This window comes from Ceratotherium simum, chromosome 16 (assembly GCF_057802395.1).
Source record: "Ceratotherium simum simum isolate JZ-2026a chromosome 16, ASM5780239v1, whole genome shotgun sequence".
Taxonomy (NCBI): domain Eukaryota; kingdom Metazoa; phylum Chordata; class Mammalia; order Perissodactyla; family Rhinocerotidae; genus Ceratotherium; species Ceratotherium simum.
The window spans coordinates 45919456-45945797 of NC_141915.1; the positions used below are offsets into that span (position 1 = coordinate 45919456).

The window sequence follows — 26342 nt, forward strand, 5'->3', positions numbered from 1 at the left end:
TTGAGAGAGAAGGGGTCCTGCTCTGTCGTGAGCCTTGTTCCTCACATGGCTTCAGAGAGAAATGTTGGTTTTGGAGCTCGCATTGTGCGTTCTTTCTGCAGTCTGTACCATTCTGCATCTATGTCTGGGCCCCAGGAAGACACTCTGACTCCCATCTCTTCTTCCGGGACCTCACCTTTCTGGGTGTTCCTGGGACCTGTGTGTGGATGAGAGCGCAGGAGCCGTGACAGCTGTTTGGGCTCAGGTAGCCTGGCTCACCCTTCAGCTGTAAAATGGGAGACCGAGACCTGCCTCCTGGGGTTGCTGTAAGGATGTCTGAGGATTAAATGAGATCACCTGTGCAAAGCGGTTAGACCAGCGCTTCCGAGCTCCTGCAGTAAGTGCCCCATCAACACCCGCTGTTAACTGTTATTTCTGGCTGCGGCTCCCAGGGGAGCATTCAAGGTGCCCAGGCCAGCCCTGGGTGGGGGTTCCACATCGTCCTTCCAGGGCAGCCTCAGACCTGCCTTTGAGCTGTGAGAAAGCGCACATCTGTCCTTGGGGAGCTAGGGCTCTGAAAGACCCAGAGGCAGGGGAGTGGAGGGCAGGACCGTGCTCTGACTCGCCTTCACTCCTCATTCAGGATATTTGAGCTGCAAATAGAGCAGCAAACAAAGAGAGGGCCCTGCCTAGGAAGGCTGCTCCACTCCGGCTGGGTCGCGAGGTCGTGCTGGTGCTGTGAGGACTGAAGCAGGCCAAGGGCAGGGTGCCAGTTTGGACTCGGTGGTCAGGGAGGGTCACACCAGAGGAAGGGAGACCAGCGCCTGAAGGAGGTCGGGGTGAGCAATGCAAACATCTAGACCAGGTCCCAGGCAGGGGAACAGCAAGTGCGGGGCCTGCTGTGGGGGTCCCTGGAGCTTCAGAAGACAGCAGGGGGGCCAGGCTGGCTGGAGCGTGGGGAAGAGGAGCGTGGAGGAGCCTGATGCCCAAGGCCTCGAAGGCAGAGGTGGAGCGTAGATGTTACTTTAAGTATAGTGGGAAGTCAGTGGGAATGGCTACTCTGATGGACCTTTGAAGATGGTGGTTTGGGTCAGGACTGTAGCAGTGGTCAGGTTCTGTGCCCGTGCGTGCAGGTTTTGTCTGGTTCATGATTTTTTTAAACAAGTTTTTACTTTTCTGAATAGGTAGTACTGCCACGTGGTTCAAAATCTAAATGATATAAAAAGATACGCACTCAGCAGGGTAAGTGGGGTGCCATTTACTGAGTTGGGGAGCCCCAAGGGAGGGCTCGTGAGCTGCTTTTCTGAGGCCAAGCCTGAAGCCCCCTCCACTGTACCCTCTCTGCAGTCCCAGCAGCGCTCTCCTGACAGGCAGCAGCAGGACCAGCAGAGGGGTCTGGTCACTTCAGGGAGGGAGCCCCAATCCTATGGGGGGTCCTTAGTGATTAATCCACTTCACCCTGAAGTGATTTGCTCTCCAAATTGGGGGACAGCTCCCTCTGTGAGTTGAGTGCACTGCCATTACCCACGACTCAAAGATTGCTTGACCAGGCTGCAGGGGGGCCACCCTGGGGCAGAAGCCCCCTGGGAAGCTGGCTGCTGACCCTTGCCCTGGGAGAGAAGAAAAGCTGAGGAGTGAAGGCAGGGTCAAAGGCTCCTGGTGGTGGGAGGATCCACTGAGGAACTGAGGCCCCCAAATGCCCAGTGCTGCCTGGGGCAGCAGCAGGTGAGTGTCTAGAGGTTAAATCACCCCAGAAATACCTGTTCTCGCTCCTCCTTCCTTTCCTGGGGTGGCTGCAGTCCTCGCCAGAGCCCTGCGCCCCACCCCAAAGCATTTCAGACAGCTTCACAGGCACCTGGGGATTCCCCATAGACCCGCTCTAAGCCTTTCTGCTTGGGGGTTCCATCGGGGCAGGAGGAAAGCCATTTGTTTCTGGCTCCAGGACAGTGCTGGTTCTGGTAGAGTATGTGGCAGAACCTTCTTTCTTTCTGTTCATTTCAATTCAATAAGCACTAAACACCTCCTCCACGTGCCATCTTTGCTGGGTGGGGGAATGCCCTGAGACCCATCCTGGTGGGGCTGGGCAAAGGGCACTGTACGCCAGGCATGGAGCCCAGCCTTCACTGGCAGGGCTAACCCAGCTCAGCTCTGGCCACCTGGACATTCAGTGACAGCTCACTGAATCCATGAATGAATGGGAGAATGGGCCGCTCTCCAGAGAACGGTGTCAGGCCTCCTCGCAGCCTATTCTTGTCAAGCAGAGATGGCCTCCTCCCAGGTGTCCTGGTGGAGCTGGCCTGGCCCAGTGGGCAGCACTGTGAGGCCGCGGGGGTGAGGAGCCAGCCAGCCACACCACATGGCTCTCTGGAACGGAGCAGCCCGAGCCCTGCCAAGCTGCCTAGAGCACTAGGGCCTGAGTCTGTTGCAGGGACAAGGTAAAGAATTGCATCTTGAGGGAGGACCCCAAGAAGGGACGGCAGGAAGAGGGAGGAAAGGGGAAAGGAGTTGGAGGAAAGAAGGAGGGGCCTCGAGGGAGCATCACCAGGAGATGAAAGTTGATCTTAGGGGCCGGGGCTGCCAAGAGCCCCAGGAAAAGACACTTCCATCTTGACTCGCACAGAATCAGCACCACTTGAGCTGCAGCTTTCAGTCCTTCCTTGTCCAGAAAAGCAGGCAGGGTGCCAGCAGTGGAGAAAGGGAAGGAGCAGAGCAGCAGGCAGGCATTTCTTCCTTGAAATGGATTCGCTGCTGGCAGTCAATCAAAAAATTGACAATCTTCTGATGTCGGCTGATGACAGAACTTTAGCTGTAGCTGTTTCAGGGAAATCCTGGTCATCTCAGGTTTTCTAGTCCAGCTGGCATTTTCTCCTCTCCTCCCCGGCACCTCTAAGTTCTGGGCTCTGATGGAGAGTCCAGGGAATCTGGTCCTGGGTCAGTGGTTGTCTCTGCTGCTTATGCAGGATGCCCTTCTGCATCTCTCTTTGGGACTTGGGAAACTTTTTGATGGTGTCTTTCCCCATACTGTGGGGGGCTCAGGACACAGTCTCAGACATGCCATTCCTCCATGATAATGATAATAATCAAAATATTTATTGAGCATTTACTATGTGTGGCCCTGTTCTAACTGCTTACCATGAATTAACTCATTTTATCCTCTCAACACACCATGAGGTAGTTGCTATTGTCCCCCTTTACAGATGAAGAAACTGAGGCACAAATTGGGGTAAGACTTACTATGCCACCTCTCCTCCACACCCTCTGCTCTATAAGAAGTGTTGGGGGGTGGGCAGCGAGCACTGGAGAGCCCCCTGCTGTCTTGCAGTCAGGCTCTGAGACTAGAGAACTTGGTCTCAACCTATCCTCTCTCCTGAGAGATTCAGGAGACTACTTTGAGTTTCAAAGCTGGGCACGACCTGTCTCCTTCTGTTCTATGGCTTCCCTTCCAAGGCAGTGGAGGAAGCGTACCTGGGTAGCCTGGGCTGGGGTAGGACCATGGGACACAGTGCATAGAATTGCAAAGAATGCACAGAAATGAGGTGGGGGCTTGGTGGATGTATTAGACATTTACATTACTATGGATATTTTAAAGCTCACACTCGCCTCCCCAAGGGGAGTCAACTCACCCCAAGGCACTGTAGCAAGGGGGTGCTCTCCTCTCTCTCCTACTGCCTTCTCAGCTAGGTCCCACTCGCCTCATCTCACCAGCCTGGTGGGTGGCTTTTGGTAGCTCCCTGCTGCCAGTGTGTGGACACTCAGCTCTGTGTCCTGGCCTCGGGGTCCTCTGGCTCCCCTGCCCAGTGACTCCATTCTCACCAGCTGCTCCCACCACACCCTATGTCTGTGTGTGCTCCCCGCTTGCCCTTCCCTCCCCCACCCCTCTGCTTTTCTCCTTTACAAGCCTTTGCTGCACCCCCTGGTCCTGGTGACCACCTATTCCTCTGACTTCCGGAGCTGGTTAAGGATGTTACCCTCTCTCTCAGGCAAGCCAAGAGTGTGGCCTTGGCCAGCAGACTGACTTTGTAAACTTGGGCAGGTTAGGTTTTGTGATGGTTAATTTTATGTGTCAACTTGGCTGGGATAAGGGCTGCCCAGAGAGCTGGTGTAACATTATTTCTGGGTGTCTGTGAAGGTGTTTCTGGAAGCAATTAGCATTTGAATCTGTAGACTGAGTAAAGAACGTCACCCTCCCCAGTGTGGGTGGGCATCGTCTAATCCACTGAGGGCCTGAATAGAACAGAAAGCTGGAGGAAGGGCAAATTTGCTCTCTGCTTGAGCCGGGACATCCATCTCTCCTGCCCTCAGACATCGGTGCTCCTGAGGCTCGGGCCTTAGGACTGGGACGTGGATTCATGCTGTTGGTTCCCCTGGCTCTCAGGCCTTCTAGTTTGAACTGGAACTACATCAGCAGCTTGCAGATGGCAGATCGTGGGACTCCTCAGCCTCTGTAATCATGTGAGCCAGCTCCTCATAATAAATCTCTTTCTATGTATTTCTCTATATCCTATTGGTTCTGTTTCTCTGAAGAACCCTAATACAGGTTTCCTCCCATGTAACAAGGGTTAATAATATCTGCCTCACAGGCTCATTGCGAGGATGAGAGATAAATGTAAAAATTATCCCCAGGCCCAGCTCATAAGAGGTGCCCTCTAAGTGGCACACGTAGGCTCTTATTACTTTGGCTTTTTCTATATATGTCCTATTGCCCATATAAGACTGAGCTCCAAGAGGGTGGGCGTCGTGCGTTTTTCCTGTGTCCTCACAACCTGGCACATAGTTGATGGTTGGTAAACGTTTCAGGGTCCTGATGCCGGCTCTGTGAAGAGCCAAAGGCTTGGAAAGACCCCGTGTCCCATGCACTGTGCCTCACCCTCTAATAGATCCTGGCAACATTTATCCAGATATAGAGGGGAAAGATCGCCCTTTGATTACTATATTTTAATAAAAGAGACGCAGACCTTTTGGCACCTCAGGCCATGAGAAGCCCCATCGGTGACACCTGGGCTGCAGCAAGGTTGAACTGATGGTGTGGGTAGATATCTGTTCTGCTGCCTCTCTCCCACCCCAGACTTCTTAGGAGGCACTCTTGGGTGTGTGGGTAAATCCTTGAAATTGCTCTCAAAAACCCAACATTGGCTGACGTCAACCTGTGACAGTCTCAGGGTAGCTGCCTCAAACACTGTCACATCCTACCTGCTGATTTGGCCTGTCAGAATGTTTACATGGCCACCTCAGATTCCACTGAGCTCTCTATAAACTCATTTTTTTTTTTTTGCTGAGAAAGATCCGCCCTGAACTGACATCTGTTGCCAATCTTCCTCTTTTTGCTTGAGGAAGATTCACCCTGATCTAACATCTGTGTCCATCTTCCTCTATTTTGCCTGTGGGTCACCGCCACAGCATGACCACCAATGAGTGGTGTAGGTCCATGCCGAGGAACCAAACCCGGGCTGCTGAAGCAGAGCGCACCAAACTTAACCACTAGGCCGCAGGGCCAGCCCCTATAAAACTTATTTTTAAATACACATTGTCCCTTCTTAGACATGTCTCAGTATTGGCTCCCGGACAAATCTTTTATCTTCAGTCAACTTTAAAGTTCAGTTAAAAACTCAAGGCGCATTTTGTCATAGAATGAGTAGGACTTGGGGCTCCATTTGTGAATGGAGGAACTTGAGGTTTTAGGAATTTTATTTACATCAGGGAGATATTTTCCACTTGAGTGGCCCTTCTAGGCTCTACCAACATCCAAAGATGTCCCTTTGTTGGATCTTGGACCTTGGATCTAGGCTGCCTGGTTGAATCTCCTTGTTTGCGGTAGTTGAGTCACTGTTAAACTGTGGAACATATCAGAGGAGTGGGACAAGATTTTAAGCTAATTCAGGTCTAGCCTTTCTAAAACCTGACTGGCACCGTAATTCATCTTGGGGACCCCCTTTGCAGTGACATCTGCAATGGCCGCCCCTGGTCTGAGGAGGGTGGGCCTTGAAGGTGGGAGGAAGAAATGCCTCTTTCTCTTCATTTCACCTTTCTCTCTCTCTCTCACTCTTCCTCTGTCCTTTCCACCATTTTTTAGAAAATTTATTGAGGTCTATTTTACAATTATACCATAGAGTTCCCCCATTGAAGTGCACAGTTCAAGGAGCTTTAGTAAATTTGTCTAGTTGTGTGAACATTTCCATGAACTAGCATTAGCACACCTCCATCACCCCAAAAAGCCCTCTGGAGCCCATCTGCAGTCAATCTCCACTCCCCGTCCCATCCCTCGGCAACCACTGATCTTTGTCTGTCTAGTGTTGCCTTTTCTAGCAATTGCATATAGATAGACTCACACAGTGTGCCGTCTTTTGTGTCTGGTTTTTTCACTTAGAATAATGTTTTGCATGGATCAGTAGTTCGTTCCCTCCATCTTTCGTTATTTGTTGACCTATCTTTGTCTCTCTGTTTGTCTCTCTTTCACACACACAAACACCCACTTTTCTTTTCTCACTAACCTTCTCTGACCTCTTTTCACCCCAAGTCTTGATCTGGTCTTTGGGCCGTAAGATGTAATTAGGAGAAAAGTGTGGAGTCCACACACCAAATCCATTCTAAGTGGGTACCTACATGGGCAGCCAGCCATCCAGCCTGTCCCAGCCCAAGGAGTCCAGGATGTGTCACTTGTAGTGGGAGTAAGGAGAAGTGGAGGTGGGGTGGGGGCTGTGAGATGTGCTTCCCTCTCCTCCGAGTTTGAGACCCTGAGCCTTTGTCCAAGGAGACGGGAACGAGCACAAACGAAGCTGGATGAATAAAGTCAGTTTACTGACTACGCAGTGCAATTCCACTCAGGGTGGAGTGAGGCCTGAACAGGGACCCTCTGCAGAGGGACCCCAGGCTACTGGGCCTGCCGGGACTGCTGGATCCCCTTGGGCTTCTGGGCTTCTGGGCTTCTGGGCAGCAGCAGGGCAGCCTGTGGGGGGGCTGAACCAGCCCAGGTTGCCTGGCCTGCGCTGTCTGGGACTGGGCTGGTCACTGTTGCTGTCCGTATATGCTCAAGCCAGACCCCAAGAAGAGAGTGGCACAAGGTGAAAATGATAGCTGTGAACACATTGGTTTCAGTTTCAGTAAAGAGGAGGAGGAAGGGAGGCGCATGGGGATGTAGAAAAGGCAGCTGGGGGAATAGGTCTCTGCCAAGCTCCACAGCCAGCTCCCTCGCTAGATGACCCGGCCGTTGCTTTGATAAATGCTGCTTTCATTTCCATCTCCCAACTCGGAATCTGGAAAGCAAGAAGATCTCTCAGGCTGTGGAGCCATAGCAGACTTGGGGATCTGTCACAGAGGGGCATGGCATTGCTGCCCCTCCTGCCCTACCCCAGCCTCAGCAGACACACACACACGCACGCGCACACACACACGCGCACACACACACTACAGTGCCTGGAACAGTGTAGGGAACAGAGACCCGCAGTCTGGGGCTGGGGAATCCCTAGACTGCCCCACTGGGCTTCCAGCCAGGCCAGGGCAGCTGGAATGTAAGTCCCTCAATGAAAGCATCTTAGTCATCTCCACATCACCACATGGCCTGGTGCAGCGAATGTCTGCATGCTGAATAGCTGGAGGAGCCCGGCCTCCTTGAGGGTAATGTCCCCACATAAACTCTGACTTCCTTACTTGTCAGGGAGCGGGGAATTGACCTAAGTTTTTAAGAAGTCTTTCAGGGATCAAATGGCTGGAAGCAGAAGATCATGTGATGGGAAGGAGGGAGGGCAAAGAGGCAGTGGGGTCTGAGGAGAAGAGGTGGAGTAGGGGGGCTCTTCTTTATTCTCAGGGAAACTCTTGTTCTCAATATGTGTCTTTTCCCATTGGCTTGAGTGAGTGCTCCCTGACTATTTGAAAATGGTTTCTGACTGTTGAAGAAGGGCAAGGAGCAGGAGCAATTGACATCCCCCCATCCCTATCTGGACCCTCTCAGCTTCTACCTCTGCCACAAGGAAGCCCCAACCCCATGAGCTGCCCCTGTTCCCTCACCCATCCTGTTCTTTCCCCCAAAGCTAGCTGCCTTGAATTGTGCGTGTGGGGGGGACGGTGGGGGTCGGTGCTCTGGCCCAGCCTTTGGCCTGAAGGCCCTCCCCGCGCCTGTCCACACCTGTATTGATGATGGCTGCAGGAGGCATTGTTCTTGTCCCTGGCCTTGGACTTGGCTGTGGTGACAGTCGTGTGCCAGCTAGGGAGCAGTTGTCAGACGACTGGGTCACAGAGCTGTGTGACAGGTTGTCAAACCTGGGCACACCCACCCAAGGACTCTCCTCAGCTGCCTTTACCTCAGTGCCATCTGTGGCATTTGTGTGGCCTTGGTTCTCAGGTGCAGGGGAGGGGGTGCCCTGTTGGCATGGGCACCACAGAGCTACAGAGAGGCTGGCATTTCCTTGTGCCACCTGGTGTGCCCTAATGTTTTGCCTTTTTTCCTCCGTTTACCTGAACTGAGCTAGGGCGGCAGGTCACAGCTCTGACTCAGCTCTGGCAACCCCTCTTAACAACGTGCTACCAATCAGGCGAGTCACTGCCAGGCTGCTGGGGACCAAAGAAGAGTGTGGCCCCGGGGGAGGGTGGGAGGCCTGTGCATCTGCCTCTGGTTGCCCTGGCCCTTGTCTTGATCATGGCTCTGGCGGAAAGCCAGGCAAAGGCTGCGTCTGACCAGCGTGCCAGAGCTGCCCCTCTGTGCAGGGCTCTCGTCTGCCTCGGCTGCGCCAATCAGCGTTTGGGGTGTGTGCAGGGGTAGGGGCAGGCAGAGAGGGCCTAGACCTCATTTCCAGGGGAGAAATGGCTGACCCCGCATTGGGACTGGAGCGGGTGAGGGAGTGGATCCTAAAGCTAGTCCCAGCTTCCTGAAGAAGGATGATAAACGACGATCAGGGGACCATCTGCCTCGGAGCAACGCGGGAGGGCAGCAGCGCAGCGCAGAGCACTTGCAGGTTGGGCCCGCAGGGTCGCCTCGGTGGAGACTGCTTTCTAAGCACCACCCCAGGGATACTGTTCTCCTGCCCTCCAGAGACATCAGTCTCCCCTGGGGCCAGGCTTGGAGGCCGGGGTGTCCCTTCCCCATCCGGGAGCCTGGCCCCTGGGGGGAGGCTCCGTCCCGCTCAGCTCCTCCCCGGGCAGCAGGGCGGCGGCGGCCCGCGCGGGGCACTAGGGGTCGCCGCTGCCCAGCCGAGCCCACCCGGACGCGCCCGGCCGCTGCAGGTTTCCCGGAACCGGGAAGCGGCGCGGGCGCCTCGGGGGCGGGGGCTGGGGAGGCGCGCGGCCCGGCGCCGCGCCGAGACCCTGCCCCGAGCCTCGGGCCACCCGGCTCTCTCCGGTCCCGGCGCCCGAGGTCGGCTCACTGTCACGCCCGTTCTGGAGCAGGGTCTCTCGCCAAATGCCGCGATCAGGACGTGCGAGGCGAGGCGCCGAGGCGTTTTTCCCCAGAGTGGGGGTGTGTGCGCCCGCGACACAAAGGTCTTTTCTAGACCTCACCGGTCCCTCTCGCTCGCTCTCTGTCCGGCTGCCGGAGGGGAGCAACGGCTCTGGGTCGGCCCAGGCGACAATGCCAGGTGTCCGGGGCGGCCGCCCGAAGTGGCCCCCAGGCCTTGCCAGGGCGCGAGGGGGCGCTGGGCCCTCACCCGGCTCGGCTGACTCCCGCGGTCGCGCCCAGGACCGGGACCCTCGGGGCTCCTTTTGTGATCGGAGGGAAGGGCCTCCCTCGCGTCCCTGAAAATGGTCAGCCCGGGTTCTCAGGACTGCGTGCCCTGAACAATAAAGTGGGTTCTCTAGGGTCGTCCTCTGGGCCCCACCCTGTGGAGCTTTGAGCGGTTCAGCTTCTCCTCCGGGCAGGTCTTCGGGGGTTCCCGAAAGCATCAGTGTGACCGGCTGCGTCGGGATCACCAGGGGCCCACCCATGGCCTGAATCGGAATCTCTGGGAGGGGCGCAGGAATCTATATTTTTGGTAAGTTCTCCAGGTGATTCTGATGGCAAAGCCAGCGTGGGAATCACTGTTCTAAACCTTTTCGGGCAGGTAGTTGTAAAATTTCTCCCCAGAAGAGCCTCTGGGGACGCAATTGTCACATCTCCCTCTATTCACTGTAATGTTTATTCTCCCTGCTGGAGAAGTTCTTCCTGCGTCTGACTGCAAGCCCTCCTGCTTTAATTAAGCACATTTTCTTCCGCTGGCTTTTCTATGGGATAATGAGCCTGTCTGAAGACAGCTGTCCTGCCTCCTTTGAGGGACCTTTCTCAGGAGACCTGTCTTTCTTGTTCAACCTCTGAATCCAGCAGACCCATTTGATTGGGCCTAATGGTGAGAAAATCCAATAAATCCAAAACTAGCTTGTGAATGAATATGGTGCCTTTTGGTAATGGCTAAACAGTCCCTTTCCAGGGTTTAGAAGAAAACCTGAGAGACTTCCCAAGTACTGGATGCTGGAGAATCCCAGCAAAGGGAAAGGAAAGCCCGGCAGCAAGTCATCCTGTGCCCAGTGATACCATCTTCCCTTTGGTTGGCCCCTTTCCTTGCTTTCAGGATGAATTAAAATTCTTATCTGTTCTGCCTCCAGCACACTTGGACTCCCTTCCTGATTGCTGCAGCTAGACTTTCCCAAGCTCTGTGGGGTTATTTTTGCCTCTGGGTGGTGGTCAGTACTTCCTTCCACAGTATTAGGTTCAACACAGTGACAGAAAAAGAGTAAACTAGCAAAAGCCCTCAAAATGGCAGGACTGACCCCCAAACCTACTTTCATTTTCTTCCGGCCTGGGTTGTGGGTAATTTCGTGACAACTACGAGAAAGAAGACAATGAAAAATGAATTGTTTTTCCAAAGCAATTGTGAACAGATGTATAATTCCCTAGTCTCAGGAATGTTCTAGGAATCCCTTACATCACCTTAAAGGGGCAGAGAAATCCAGCGGAGGTGCCAAGGGCAGTGTTGATATTCAGTACCTGCAGGGCTTAGCCACGTCCTAAAGACACCTAAAGACAGCCACAGTGGTAACCCAGGTCACCTCTGCTGTTTCAGGGCTTCTAAATTTGGCGGTGTGAACAGACTTGCTTCCTTTCAGCAATTGATCTGAGTAGCAGAATCCTATTCTGATGGTCCGAATCACATTTACAGGCTGGGGGTGAGGGCCGTGCTAATTGGCCGCTTGCCTCACCACTGGCTTTTAAACAATCGGTTGTATTCTCCGCCCGGCAGGAAGCAGCAGGCCCATCAAGGCTCTGGGCTCCCTCTTTGTTCTGACTTTATGGCATTTTATGCCACAATAAGAAACACTGTGTACTCCATGGGAGCCCATTGTGCCAGGCTGCAAGGATGCGGGCTCCGGTGCAGAGGGCTGGTGCTCTTTCGCTCTTCCCCTAGGAGAAGAGGGGCTTTGTGACAGGCTGGGGGACAAAACAAGGGGTGCCGGACACTGTTACTGGGGCAGCTGCCTGGCCAGGTGGAGGCAGCTTTGGCCTGGGTGCCTCTCACCCGCAGGCCAGGGGGAGGGCAGAAGGATGGAATTTCTTCTAGAGCAGCAATCCTGGTTACCTGGTAAATTATGCATTGGGACTGTGCCAACCACGCCTCCATTTTCTCTGGGCTGCTGAGACGACCTCATCCTGCCTCTTGCCTGTGCCAGGCGATCACTTCTATCTAAACCAACTCTCACACTCCACCAGGACACGCCATCTTGGTGAGTAGGGAGGTTTTCCCAACTGTGGGCCAAGCCTGGGCCTCCCATATTTTGGGTAGATTTGGTCCTTTGAGGCAAGAGTTTTTGGTTTTGTAGAAATGGTGTGAATGGGGAGGGCCTAGAGAAAGTCCATCCAGCTTCACACCTGAATGGGCCGGGGACCATCTGAGAGCTACTTCAAGACCCTGCCTGCCTCCCAGGCCAGCTACTGCTCTCCCCTCCCCCTAGTTTCATACAGGTGACAGTTTTCCTACAGGTGAAATGTTAATACAGCACACCTGGGGCAGAAGACAAAGGAGGGCTCTCCCCCCGGGAGAGCACTGTAGTGATTGGGGAAGGCCTAGGGTCCCTTCTGCCCTTTGCCCTTTAGCACACTGACGGGATTCTTTCTATTGTTTTACCTAGTTGAGTGAATCAGGCACCTAAGGGATATAGGGAAGCTTCCACGGGCAGGCAGGGAGAGGAATGCAGGGTACAGGTACATTTCATTGGGGGGAATGGAGAACATGGTACAGACAAGACCTGTGGCTAGGAGAAAGCCTAGGACGGGGGACTTTGGGGGCGCAGACCCTGAATAATGGAATGCTGAAAGCTCCAGGCCCACGTGAGTGCTGAAAGGGAGAGAGGGGAGGGTAGGCAAGTTCATTTAGCTTCAACACACAAGCCAGCCCAGTGTCCGTATCAGGTTAAAGAGTGAGCCAGGTGGGGTCAGGTGAGGCTGGTGGGGTCCTGTGTTCTCTGGAGATGCTCCCACCATGAGCATCTGAAGTGAGAAAAGGCTAATTCCCTGCTGAGCTCTTGCAGAGAATAATGGAGAGTGCTTCTTCAGACCGTACCTCACTCGGTGCCCACCCAAGCCTGTTCTCATCTCCAGCGCTCCCTACATGGGTCTCCTTACCCTGTCCCATTGCAACAGCCACCCAGCTGGTTTCTTCCCCCTCCAGCCCACCCTCCGAATGGCTGCTCCAGTTATCTCTCAAAGATGCAGATTTCCTGGCTTGCCAATCCCAGGCTAGAAACCCTTTGGTGGCCTTCCAGAGCTACACACGAACCCTTACATCCTGCTCCCTGCCTACACCTGCAGGCTCACTTCCTGCCAGCCCCAGCCATACTCAACTCCTTGCCTTTCCCAAACATGCAAGTCTTTTCACGTCTCTAAGCCTTGGTGTTTCCTTCTACATGGAATGCTCTTTCCCTCCCCACCTACCCGTGTCCTGCCAAACTCTCTAAGATTCAATTCAAATATCACCTCCTCAGCTGATCAGTGGATGAGAGCAATAATGGAAGCAGCTTTGCCACCAGGCTCCCAAAGTAGTGGAAAGACTGATGGCAAAGAGTACAACCTAATTGCACTAAAAACAAGGCCTCTGAAACATTGGCTTATGTCCCTGAAGACCCTGCCTGGAGAGTCTGTCCTGGAGAAGGAGTGGAAGAGGGGGAGAGAATGGTGGCTCCTCATGTCATCTAACTCTGCTCTATGTTCCTCACATCTGGCTCGATCTTCTATTATAATACAAGGCACATTGTTTGATACTCTTGGTTACATGTCTATTCTCTTTTAGACTCCGAGTCCCTTATAGGCAAGAGTGTCTTAATCATCTTTGTATTTACAGAATCTAGAACCTGGCACATAGGTAGGCATGCAGAAAGTCTTTGAATAAATGAATGTACCTTGAACTTGGGAGCGTTCCTTTACCTGGAATACCTTTCTCTCCACAAATTTGTACTATTACTTTCTCCAAAAAACTCAAGACTTGCCTCCTGGAAGAAGCAGGTTCTGGTTCATTTGTTCATTGTTTGAGCATCGAAAAGTAATTGAGCACCTACTATGTGCCAGGTATTTTCTAGGCACCAAAGGACTGTAGGGTACAAAAGAAATAAGGGGTCCATGCCCAAGTTGCTGATGAATACCCCCTAAGCATCAGACGACATCCTTATTTAGCAATCATTTAGCACTTCTGTAGCCACTCAATGCTCCTGGCATCCATAGTGCCTGAGATATGGTCAGTAGTCAAATATAGTTCACTGTGTGCCCAGCATCATGGTGTAGAAGACTGGCTTTGCCTTCAAATAGCTCATGACCTCTCTGGGGAGATAAATTGTTTGTTTATGGGATCACTGGAAACCCCAGGAAGCCCCAACTAGGGAAGATCTTGTGTTGTCAATTTCACAGCCCCTAGGAATTCACTGGGTCCACCAGTCTCTTGACCAAGTGCTACTTTCCAATTGTTTCCTGTTTTTATAACTATGTAAGTCTCATCTTCCAACCTGCTCATAAGCTCCTCAAAGAAAGGGAAATCATGGCATCATGTCTTGTAGCCACTTTCCCTGATTCCTACCTCAGCGCTTGATACAGGCCAGGGTGTGAATGAATGAGTGAATGAATGATCATCACCATGAACAGGCATTCATCACTGGGTGTCTTAATGAGACACAACCAAGAAACCCAACGTGCATGGGTTCTCCAGTTCTGTAGATAAAGGAGAGGGAAGGAGGGTTTCTCTCTAACGTAGTGCCTCTCTTTGGCTAAATGTTACCCTCAGATTCTGAGTATTTTCTACAAAATACTGAGACTCAAATCCAGAAGAGTGTGAATTTGACAAAAGACATTTGTTTTCCTCCTTCCACTTGGGTACCTCTTAACTGGTTATTTTTACTGGTTATGGCTTGGTGGTTTAGGGGGCGAGATCTATTTCAGGGTTTCTCAAGTTAAATGTAAACTTGTGGTGAGAGAAGAGTGTTGCCCCATCTTTTTTCTGCTTCCTTCTGCCCTGGTTCCCAGCTTGCTCCTGGTGTCACTTATTCCTTCTCTAGGATAGTTTTACCAGAAGATTCTTCAGAGTCAATGCTTTAGGGCCTGGGTTTTCATCCATTGGGTTGTACTGTTTGTTGTCTTCTCATGTCTGCTTTGCTGTCTTGGAGGCTAATGTTGCTCGCATTAGCTTGCTGATGCTGTGGCCATCTGTAACCTATATCAAACCCTGGGAGCTTTGAAGTTCAATGTGCAATAAAAAGTTCATTAAAAAGATGTGGAATCATGAAAATGAGTTTACAGAAATGTTAACAAAAGATCATTTCCTGCTTCCTGTACTTTTTTTTTTCTTTTCTTTTTTTTAAATGTATTTCTCTGAGGAATTTATGTCACCATTAAAACTACGGAAGAGTTAAAGGAAGGACAGGCCCAGGTCAACAAGAGGGTGAGATTCCTGAGGAGATATCTTGGCAGAGACCCAGCCTGTTTTCTCAATTGAGAGCTCAGGGTCTAAGGGGAGAATTTAAGCCAGAAAAAAAGTTGGGACAAATCTAGAATTCTTACGACTAATAGTTTGAACCCAGCGTTTTTAATAGGGATGGCTCCAAATGGGTGGCAAGAGCCTCCAGTCATGCAAGGTCTGTGGCAATGTAAAGAACACTGGGAATCACCAAATTCCAACCTCCAGGCAGTGACCACTGCTGGCAGATGCCTCTTGTCCACTTGAAGTAGAAGAGGAGAGAGACACAAAGAGAGACAGAGGGAGAGAGAAGAAAGAGAAGAGAAAGAAAGGTGCGTGGGATCGTATGGCAATGTTACTAAAACTTCCTCGTGGCACCATTGGTGGCTTGTCCACTGCCGCACTGGCTTGCTTTCCGGTCATGACCTCCTGATGTGAGCAGAAGTCAAGTTTCAAGCCGCCAGGGGTATACTGGGAACCCAAAACACTAAAAGCATATCAGCCCCTGGCATGGCCTTCAGGTGAGGGAGGCGCCTCTGGCCTGCCAGTGGTCTCTCCTGGCCCAGCCACAGAGAGGCATTTAACCAAGAGGGAAGTCCCTTGGGGCTCAGGGTTCTGACTTGACAATGACCAAGTGTACTTGGCCACTTCAGAGGTTGTCCTGTCCACTTCAGAGGTTGTCCTGTCCACCTCCCACATTTTGGTTGACTTTGCTACGACCAGGCTCCAGTTAGTAGCATATCCGAGCTTCTCCCTCCACACCACGCGGCCTTCTAGAGCGCCCCCTGTTCTCTTGTTAAAGGAAGGGCAGCCACGGATGATCATTCCTGGTAAATACATTGTCACTTCTCTAATGACAAATGGTGACACCATCAACACCTTTATTTCTTGTCATACACACACACACATGCCGGAATAACGTACCCTGGGATCCAAAGCAACATTAACAGCCCTCCTGTGGGGGAAGATCACTGTTTTTCCCGGACCCTTCATGCCTGGGCAGTGGGCATGCCCACACATAATGCACACCCAGCCCAGCAGCCTTTCTGGCCTCTAGTTTGGGGGGCAAATATCCCCGGAGGCTCACTTGCTTATATGACCATTAATAACTATTTAATTACTACTCATATTTAATAGTAAGCAATTATGTGATTATCACTCACTTTTTAGCCAGAGGGCCACTGTGCATACACTTAGCAGCCACTAAGTCTTAGTCTTAATGATGACAGTGCCCTACCCTACCAAGTGACCGTGAGGACCTTAACAGATTGCACATCTAATAAACAACACCGCAAGGTTTCTGAGACTGCTGCTGGACAGTCCGGGTCAGAGCCAGACTTACCCTCTCTCTCGCAAGCCCGTTGTAGTTGAGTCTCATGATTTCTGCAAAACTCTGCTCATAGAAGTGAAGCAGCAGCACCAGGTACAGGCCTGAATTCACCAGCTCATTTTGTGCCTAAATATGGAAAAGAAAGGTCTTAAGTTCATCTGGAAAATATCTCTGATCTAAATCATGGGGTGGAGGGTAACAAGGCCAAGAGGTGACAAGAAATGGGACAAGAGCCCAAGCCCCAACTGGGGACCAGAGAACAGAGCAGGAGGGGATCCAGGGTGGAGGCAGCCATCCTGGAATCCTTAACGACCTAGTGGAGGACGCCCAGAAAAAGCTCCAGGCTCCAGGCTCAATCCCACGTCATGAATATTTATTGGGCAGTTACATGTCAAAGCCCTCAGCTGGGTGTTGTTAGGAACACAGGGCAAAAGGTCTCAGCTCCCTGTGGGGACCCCATCATCTGATATGGGAGAGCGCCTTGCTCATAAACAGCTCTAGTACCAGCTGGATATGTCAAGTGCTATGATGCAGATGCAAAGGGGAGGAAAGAGACCGATTGAGTATGACATGGGGAGGCTTCTCTGATGGCCCTTAAAGGGTGGGAGGGACTCTGGTAGGTGGCTTTCAGACAGAGGCACAGGATGCCAGCAAAGGCCTAGGGGCACAGGGAACAGAGCGTGTGTTGGGCAAAACTCCTACTCACTGGTGTGGCTGGAGTATATGAGGAAGGGGTTTTAGATTTTTAAAAAAATTTTGGCATGGGCTGGGGAGATGGTGAGGTGGGACCGTATTAGGCAGAACTGAGGATTGTGGACGTCATGCTGTATGTGCGTATGTAGCTACTGGCCTCTGAGCAGAGGAGTAAACGTGATGAGACGTGTGTCTTAGGAAAGCAAACTTTTCTACGGGAGAATCTGGGACACAGATGCCATGGGAGCATCTCCCTTTACAATTGGACTTAACGATGGTCTCACCTAAGGCCCCCGCCCTGGCTGGTCTATTACCATTTACCTCCCAAAGAGTATGTGCCTGGCAGGGTCTCGGGTGACACTGTGAACCTCAAGGCCTTTGCTCATGTTCTTCCTTGTTTGGTCTGTTGGCTTGTTTTTGTGCCTCTGTTTTGAATGCCCCTCTCCCACCTTTCTACCAGGCTGTGTCCAAAACTTCCTTTACAGCTGCCACAACGTCACTTCCTTGTGGAAACCTTCCTGATGAACCTCATTTGTTCCAATCATTCCTTTACTCTCTGCTCCTAAGCATTTGTCTTTATTTTGTACATTGCATCTTGCACTTGTTCATGTTGTTGCTTTTTCTTGGTGGGTGTGTTGTGTTTTATTTTTCTCACTGGTGCTTAGAATGTAGGGAGGTACATGGGGAGGATCTGGCCATCTGGCTGACCACGGCTCCTCTGTCCTCAGCTCCTTTGGTGGTCTGTGCTGCTAGGCCTCACCCTGTGGACCCTTCACAGACCTTCAATAAATTAGCGGCATTAGTAACGATTCCTCTCCCTCTGCCACTCTAATCCCCCATCTGTCGATGGGCCAGCTGGTGCTCAGGAAGCCCCCAGGGGACTAAAATCCCCAGCAGAGGGCATGGCCCTTTACATCACCCTTGGGGATGCTTGGAACTGTGACTGTGTCCCCAGGATAGCCAAAGCTTGGACTGGACACAGTGACCACCTCAGCGCCTCTTCCTTCCTTCTGCAGCAGCCCTAGGGGAATCACAGGCCCGTCTCCCTGTTCCCATTTCATCGAGGGCAGCTCGGGAAGCTGGCGCAGAACACACCTCTTCCAGGTTGAAATAGCTGCAAGAAAAGGTGCCCAAGTTGAGCAAGGACAGATGCGCTCTTCCTTCTGAATCAGGGCCAACTCCTTATCTTGGTGACAACTGGCCCCAAGGTCACTGCTCAAGGCCTCTCCACTGTACTACAGTCCCCTCTTTAAAGGCTCTCAACTGTCCTTAGCAGTCAGCCTCCTATTTTTAGCCCTCAGTCATGTTTTCTGTGCTCTTCTGACCTTGGCCTAGAGTGGGCAGAGAGGAAGTTGCTTGTTTTCACTTTTTTCTGTTTTAATTGCCTCCTCCCACCTTCCCCATAAGTTTTGCCTCCTTTAAGGTCTGTCTCGCGAGCCACCTCCTCTGGGAAGCCTTCCTAGCCTACCCTTTAGCTCCTCCACACAAACCAAGCCTTGCCCCTTGTATGCGTCTCTTGGTGGCTGTGGCTGCTTCCTGGAGCTGCCGGTGGCTTTCTCTCCAGCACTCTCTTATCCAGTAAGCCTTTATGCTCATAGACACTCGGATGCATAATGGCACATCAATCAGCTAGAAAATGGCTTGGAACTATCAGGTTTGTCAAACCATTCAGGGAAATCATTTACTTTTCATGACTCAGTAAGGCCCGGAGGCGTGCAGATGGGAAAATATCCACTAATGTTTTCTGCAGATAATTTGAAAAGTCACTTCTAGCAGATTGTGTCTCTTCTCTGGTCTGTGGGAAGGAACCTGTCACACGGTGCCATAAATCTCATTGGCCGGCTCCTTGCTGTGTGCGTCTTGCCCTTCACAGAGCTTGCGATGCTGACAAAGGGGCTGGGCCGACCAATCAGAGCAGGCGTTTCACAGTCCACTCGGAGTCATCCTTTATACTCCAGGCCACAAGTGGGAGGGATTTGAGTTCCATGGTATTTGTTGGGCAAGGGCAATGTGAGCCAGGTTTTGGAGCCTTATTTATCGGAGCTACTCATGCCCCACCCCTCTCGTGACCCAATCGCATCCCACTTTGACACCATGTGCAGGGTATGGTGGGAAGAGGGCGTGGAGACTTGAGAGGGAGGAGGCCTGTGAAGCAGTGGACTAGAGCTCTGGAGCGCTCAGCCCACCTGCCAGATGTTTTTCTTTCTTTTCTCCTGTCCTCCTTCATTTTGTTAATATTCATTTCCACCAAGAGTTTTGCTACCGGTGGAAATTCTCAATCTAGTCCACTCAAAGAAGCAGACAGCCTGGCTGAACGGTCCATCAAGTCTTCAAATATGTTCAAGAAATGCTCCCAGGTGTGAGGGTGATTAGGTGACTGTGTGTGTCCAAGGACATCTGTCCATGGCTGAGATGGAGCGAGGCCAGGCCTATGCTTCAGAGCAATGACAGCCAGAGGCCGGCTGAGACGCTCCTGTGCTGCAGGGCCAGGATGGCAGAAGCACATCTCCATCACACAGCGGGTGTGGGCCCCCTGAATAGGCAGGCTGGGGCCATCAAGTGCTACAACGTTGGGCAAAGAGTTTTAACTGTGCGTTACCAAAGTGACTCCATTTATGAAAACACAATAACCTCCGTACTGCCTGTTTCTCCAAGGCCTCATGGCAAGACGAGCTAACACAAGTGGACGTAGCATTTCGGAAAACAAAACCATCTGACAAGAGGCAAGAATTAAACGTAGGATTCAGGGCAAGGACCACATGTGCTGTGTTTGCTCCTGTACTCCTAGTGCCCTGCCCAGTGCCTGGTATATAGTGTGTGTTCAATAAACATGTACACATGAAAAAATGAGGAAAAAATGCATAATTTTGGACCAGACAGTGGCCCATTCAGCCATGAATTTTGACTCCAGTAGCTCCAACTTTAACATGCATCAGAATTACTGAGAGGGCCTTTTAAAACATAGTTGCTGGGCACCACCTTCCCCCCTCCCCCAGATTCGGATTCAGCGGGTCTGGGGTGGGGCCCCAGAATGTGCATTTCTAACAAGTTCCCAGATGAGGCTGATACTGCTGGTCTGGGAACCACAATCTGAGAACCACTGCTCTAAACTGAGGATCAACAGTTGGCAGCCAATAAGCTGAATCTGGCCTGCAGACGTGCTCTGATGGGAAGGAAGGAAATGAACATCTTTAGTTGGGGAGAGTACTCTCCATTTTGTCACAATTGCCACCACTCCCTATTGTGTGACACTTGGAAGATTCTGATCAATTGTTACCTACCTGGCCTCTATGGCATTTGAGTGTATAACCTGTGACCTAAACTTTTCTTAAACCTGTTTTCTCCCGGTCCATTTTGGAGCCTGGAATGTTATTTTGAGATCTACATGTTACTATCCAGGAGTTTTTCCTTCCACTCAAAAACTGAGTGTCCCAACCGGAACCAAGTATGGCTCCTACTTCCAGATTAAAGAGCATACTCACAGGAGGAGATGTGGAGTTGCTTCACAGGCAGCCCTACCAAAAGATGGGCAGTGGGTGCAGAATGCCTGTTGGGCTTAATTTTCAGGCGTCCTTGAGTAAGGAGGGAAAGAGAGCTGAACAGCCACAAGCCCTGACAGGCCTATGATTGGACCACCAGGAGCCAGCCTCCCCAAAGTGGTTACCAAGTCCAAGGGCCCCACAGCTGTTTTAGCCTCATGGGGCCGCTCTCCAGACAGCCTTTACGAGTTCCTGATCTAGCTCCTCAAAGCCCAGTAACAAGCCTTGACTGTACAGGGCCCCTATGGGAACCACCCACTGTCTGAGATACATAGGAGTAATCAGATCCAGTGCACTGTGAGGGCCCACGGGTCACATTCACTCTGCTCCTACTCAGGCGCATAGAACCAAACCAGGGAAACATACTCTGATCAGAGCCCCTCCATCCCCTCAGAGACCACCTAAAGGGCATGACCCCCATCTGTGGTCCAATCTTGAGGGAGGTCTCTGTTTGAGATGTCTCAGACCTCGCCCTCAAGGGCATGTGGACAGAGGGCTCCCTCCTCTTTTTCTTTCCTGCTCTTAAACCTCTCTTCCACGGGGAGGCCTTCCTTGGTCCCAAAAGCAGGGCAGACCCCTCTGTGGCTGTCCCTGCAGCTGCCTGCCCATCCCTTGTTCTGATCCTCCCCCATCAGGCTTATGGCTTCCTATGGTCTCCCTGTTAGAAGGCAGCGATGGTGTTGGCCTTGGCCACCACGGTATCTCCAGCACAGTACCTGATAGTAGACACTCAATAAGTGTTTTCAAAGTTAGTTAGTTAAACTTTTATGTTATGTGTATTTTGCCACACATAAAAAAAAATTGAGGGGCCGGCCCAGTGGCATAGTGATAGAGTTCGGCATGCTCCCCTTCAGCAGCCCGGGGTCACGGGTTCAGATCCTGGGCGCAGACCTACACCACTCATCAAGCCATGCTGTGGTGGTGACCCATATACAAAATAGGGGAAGATTGGCACAGATGTTAGCTCAGGGCCACTCTTAAGCAAAGAGAGGGAGATTGGCAACAGATGTCAGCTCAGGGCCAATCTTCCTCACCAAAAAAAAAATTGATACCTGGCCCCATCCCAGACCAATTAAATCAGAATCTCTGGGGCTGGGCTTGGGCATTTAATAAAAAAAGATATTCAGCTAAATGTCAATTTTAACTATGGGAGATTGTGGTATGTTTATGGTTGCTATAATTAAAGGAAAGCAAAAAAAAATCTAAATGGGAAAAATGCATAAGAAAATAAATTAGTGAGTTAGATAGTTAAGTTGGTCGAGGTCAACTGAGAGCCACACTGAGCTGAAGCCAGTTCTAGGCTTCTTTCAGTTCTGTCTCTTTCTTTGTACGTGTCAATATTTGGCACCAGCTACCCTACTTTTCAAGAAGGGACCCTGTTTGCCAGGAGTGAATGGCACTGAGGGTTGGCTAAGCCAAGCCTGGTGGCTTGGCTCTGAGCCAAGGTGTGGGAGTCAGGGGAGGGGCCTGGACCTCAGAAGCACAGGTGTACACGCTAACCTCATGGCCAGGCCTAGGGGTCTCCCCCCCAGGGACGAGCCGAGCTTGTATTACATCCTCCATATCTTTGCGTGAAACAATAGCTACTCGGTCTTGATCTGTGGAGATCCGTGGAGAGTTCCTAGACTTCTAAGTCATGCTTCCCTAGTGTCTCAAGTTTAACTCAGACTGTTAGCAAACAGGCACTACTAAATTCCCAATAGGCCATCTGAACGGTCAGAACTGCTGTAGAAGTGTAAGCCCTCCACTGCCTTCTGTCAGCAGATAAATGTTGCACGTTGGTTCTTGGGACCGTTGTTCTCCAACCAGGGTGGGTCTGTCATTCTAGTTTCTACCTGTGATTATAAGGAAGGGCATTTCCAAAAGGCTTTGATGGCCTGTCAAGTTCTCACTGAAACTAATTTAGACTGTTTTCTGCTTCCATGTAGAGTAATTACTGTGCTGGGTATTTTCCATTTTCCCCTCTGGGTCTGCTTTCCACCCTTCTCTGTGGCTTAGAGGCTGATCTCAATGGATTGCATGAGCTAGGCTCCCTTGTCCTCTGGCTTCCCATTGTGTTTGGCCAATGGGAGGCCCTGGCAGGAGACCAGAGGGCAGGAGGAAACAGAAGCTGGGGTAATTATTCCTTTGTTCCCTCTCTGCTGGGCAGTGGTGTGGCAATGGCTGCTTTCCTCTACTGAAGGTCACAGGCTGTTGGTGCCTGTCTCCTATAGCTATGGCTCTCCTGATCCTGCTAAATCCCCCTCCCCTTGTCACTTCAAGCCTAAGGTGGTCACATTGCCAGTCTTAGTATGCTCAGTCATTCCTGATTGACTTCTTTTACTGCCCACATTTTTGCCCTTCATTCAGCTCTCCCTCACTCACCCCTGTTGAGTGTGCCACGGTCTCTTTCCTGCCCAGATGTCAGCTGACACGATTATTTTCACAGTTCTTTTTGGAATGTGCTTGTAGCTGGTTCTCTCAGCTGGTAGGAGGCAGTGAGGCCAAGGATCTGGGTATGACCCTGTGTGGGCCAGTTGGCTTTATTCAGTGATGGGCTCTAGTCCTGGTGCGCTTAGCTTTCTCCCTGGAGTGCCAGAGAGCTTGGGCACCTGTGTGGCTGTCAAATGGCAGTTCTCGTTTGCTGAGAGCCTCTCTGCACAGGCACTGTACTAGGCAATGTACTCGGGTCTTTTCTTACATGCACCCCTGTGAGGTAGGAATTGTTGTCTCCCACTTCCCACAGATGAGGGAACTGAGATCCAGAGAGTCTGTAGATTCCCCAAGGTCACATGGTAACTTTGGGCAAGAGAATAGGAATGAGGTTCACATCTTAGTCAAAGCTGGTATGCTTTTTGGTGAGGTGGCCTGCCTCTGGCTACTTGAGTGTATACGTTTTGTACAACTGGAAAAATTTGCTGTTAGTGAGTCAATTCTACACATACCACTGGTAAACCAACAGTATGTGGTGACAGAAGCAGCCTGGCAGAGGGAGAACAATGTGGAAATGCTTGGGCCAAAAGGGGTCTTTACTGGACAAGGCATTCCCCTGGGCTGCACGGTGTTTGTGATGTCTGCAGAGCATTCTGGTAGTATTCCGGGTAACCTGGCCTCATCTGGACACCTCCTTCTCAGGAATTCTGACAGGCTCCATTTCCTGAAATAATAGATTCTTTGAGATGACCACGCGGAACCTGTCTGCACCCTGGCTGGTACCCTGAACTCAGGCACTCAGAAAGCCTGATTCCTTTCAATATTTTGACTCCAACATCCTCAGGGTTCAAGAATGTGAGTCGCTTCTGTTTTTCATCTCAGATCTCAGTGCCTGGGGTTTATCACCAAGTGATTCGAGACCCTTAGGCCTCACTGAGTGATTCAAGACCCTCAAAATAGATGGGTTCAAGATACTGAATTTAGGGCCGACCCCGTGGCTTAGCGGTTAAGTGCGTGCGCTCTGCTGCTGGCGGCCCGGGGTTCGAATCCTGGGCGCGCACCGATGCACCGCTTCTCCAGCCATGCTGAGGCCACGTCCCACATGCAGCAACTAGAAGGATGTGCAGCTATGTCATACAACTGTCTACTGTGGCTTTGGGGGAAAAAAATAAAATAAAGATACTGAATTTATTTCTCAGGAAATTGTTTCTTTCTTCCTTCCTCCCTCCCTCCCTCCCTTCCTTCCACTTCCTGATCCTCAGTCTCTGCAATGTTGGTGTGGCGTTAGGCCCTTTATATCAAACTTATTGGTTGTGCTTTCAAATCCCCATTATTACCAATATTTCGTTCTTTTGTCTAGCAGCCTTAGGATTTTAAAAAAGTAACTACAGAGTTGCCCGGACTCACATGCACCATTTTGACTCAGCTGTGCTATTTGCAAAAAAGAGGTCTGGATACAGGCTAATGATCCAAAAGCCGCAGTGACTCCTCTAAGGGCAACATTTAGTTGTTAACAATGATTTTATAGTTTTAAAATTATGTGCTATACAGTCGTGATTATTAATCATTTTGTCTAATCACTTTATGAGGAAGGTCAGTCTTAAATTATAATGGTAATGATGGGCTATTTTCATTTGATAAATATTTATTGACTGCTTATTATGTGCAAGGTACTTTGTAGATCAGCACCACAGATAGAAATATAATGTGAGCCACAAATGCAAGCCACGTATGTAATTTGAAAATTCCTAGTAGCCACATTAACGAGGTAAAAAGAAACGGGTGAAATTAATTTTAACAGTATACTTTATTTAACCTAATATATCCAAAATATTATCATTTCAACATATAATTAATATAAATTTATTTATGTGACTTATTACACGCTTTTTTTTTTTTTGTGCTGAGTCTTTGAAATTCAGTGTGTATTTAACACAGCACATCTTGATTGGAAGTAGCCACCTGCTCATTAGCCATATGTGGCTTGTGGCTTCCATCTTGGGCAGTGCAGTTCTAAATAGAAGACTGTTTGCATGAGCATTGGGCAATTAACTATTATCCTGGGCATAAATCCCCTCCCACCTGAGGTTAACTCACTCTTTCGCAGTATTGGAATTGCAATCCAAATACCCCAGGCGAGTTAATTCACTAGGTTTTAAAAAGCACACAGTAGGCGCTTACTACATGTTTATCAACTTTGAATAAAGCAGTTCCTTATTACCCCAGAGTTACTTGATATATAAATTGGGGACCATTTCCTCCAAGACCCTGATTTTTTTTTCTCTTGCTGCTATTAAACTTAAATGACTTCAGCAAATTTGGGCATGGAGCTTGCCAGACGTTTTGTTATTTCTGTGTGTCCAGTTGGCTACCGCAGCTTCCTACTTTTGTCCCTGACACAGTGGGACCTCAACCCAGGGCAACCAAGACTTTCCAGCCCTCCAGTGGTCTTATTTAGTAATAGCCCTTCTCAGAGAAGTGAGCTAAATGGACACTCCCAGACTCACCCCCTGCACAAGCTGTCTACACTCCTTATATCAGGGACAGCGTTTCTTCCCGCCTCGCACCACTAACCGACCTTGGCCTGCGGAGGCCGAGTGGGTGTGAGCATCTCTTACCCGGGACTGCTGGTGCTTCTGATAGAATTCGGTCACATTAAAATCATCCAGATCGACAAGCAGGCCTTGCTTACACATCTCACAGGTCTTCACGGCGCCCAGATCCGCTCCTTAAATTAAAGAATTCCTTGTTACATATAACACTGGGTCTTTCTGTGTTGACTCTTTGGGTCTTTTTGTGTTGACGTTTTGAGAGAAAACTTCTGTGTGTTAAGAACTCTGAGTTTCAGTGACCTTCTTTTTAAAGTCAGCCATCTTCTGTAGAAAATGACCTTGAATCTGAGATCTGAAAAATTTCCTTTGTAATCATTTTCATTATTATGCAAACTTCATATAAGTGAAATACTCATGACTTTTAAATAATAGGTCTTGCTTTCTATTTAAATATAAACATACTGGTTCATAAAATTGGAATTGCTATAGGGAGGCTGCGAGTCTGTAACACAGGTGTTTGCCAAAAGAGGGAATATTGGGCCTGTTGTTGTTGTTGTTTTCTGGCAGACCTAACACAGGTCCAAGCAAATAAATTAGTGAGGACCAAATTGATGGCAGAAGCGATCTTCAATCTATGGCTTAAAAATCTGCCTTTACTCCCGACCAGGTGACTTCCCATCCGAGGAGAGGGAGGAGCCAGGGGCCATGTGTGGGGACTAACAGAGCAGTATCTGGGGCCAGCACCTGAGCCTGAGCTCAGCCCCGTTTGGGAAAAGAAACATGAGAAGGCTTCTTTTGTTGCTGTTTTCTTTTTTTAAAAACGTGCACTCTAGATCAGCATCTTTCCTCCGTTTATCCTATTCCCCAATGCAAGAGTGGAAGATGCAGAACTGTGGCTGTTATGTCTGAGTAAACATCCTGCCATACGTCTTTTCCCCCAGTGTAG

At 50.5% G+C, this 26342-nt stretch overlaps 1 protein-coding gene and 1 long non-coding RNA gene across 7 annotated transcripts in view; one reads left to right on the top strand and one right to left on the bottom strand.

The window, feature by feature from the left end:
- Positions 1–4970: 4970 nt before the first annotated feature.
- Positions 4971–26342, bottom strand: part of MARCHF10 (membrane associated ring-CH-type finger 10) — a 180580-nt gene continuing 159208 nt past the window's right edge. For 4 of the 5 annotated variants that reach the window (XM_087441362.1, XM_087441363.1, XM_087441366.1 and 1 more), the window contains 3 exons: positions 25463–25572; positions 16213–16326; positions 4971–7229 (listed from right to left, as the gene is read on the bottom strand). In XM_087441362.1, the coding sequence (XP_087297488.1) occupies positions 7074–7229; positions 16213–16326; positions 25463–25572 (380 nt within the window). In that variant the 3' untranslated portion in view covers positions 4971–7073. Of the gene's footprint in view, positions 7230–16212; positions 16327–25462; positions 25573–26342 lie in introns of those variants that run through there. The other variant, XM_087441365.1, reaches the window with a different exon arrangement.
- The window catches only part of LOC147915053 (uncharacterized), a 32945-nt gene continuing 15908 nt past the window's right edge, over positions 9306–26342 (top strand). Inside the window, exon 1 of one of the 2 annotated variants that reach the window (XR_015554749.1) lies at positions 9306–11658. This is a non-coding gene — a long non-coding RNA (uncharacterized LOC147915053). The remainder of the gene's footprint in view (positions 11659–26342) is intronic. The other variant, XR_015554750.1, reaches the window with a different exon arrangement.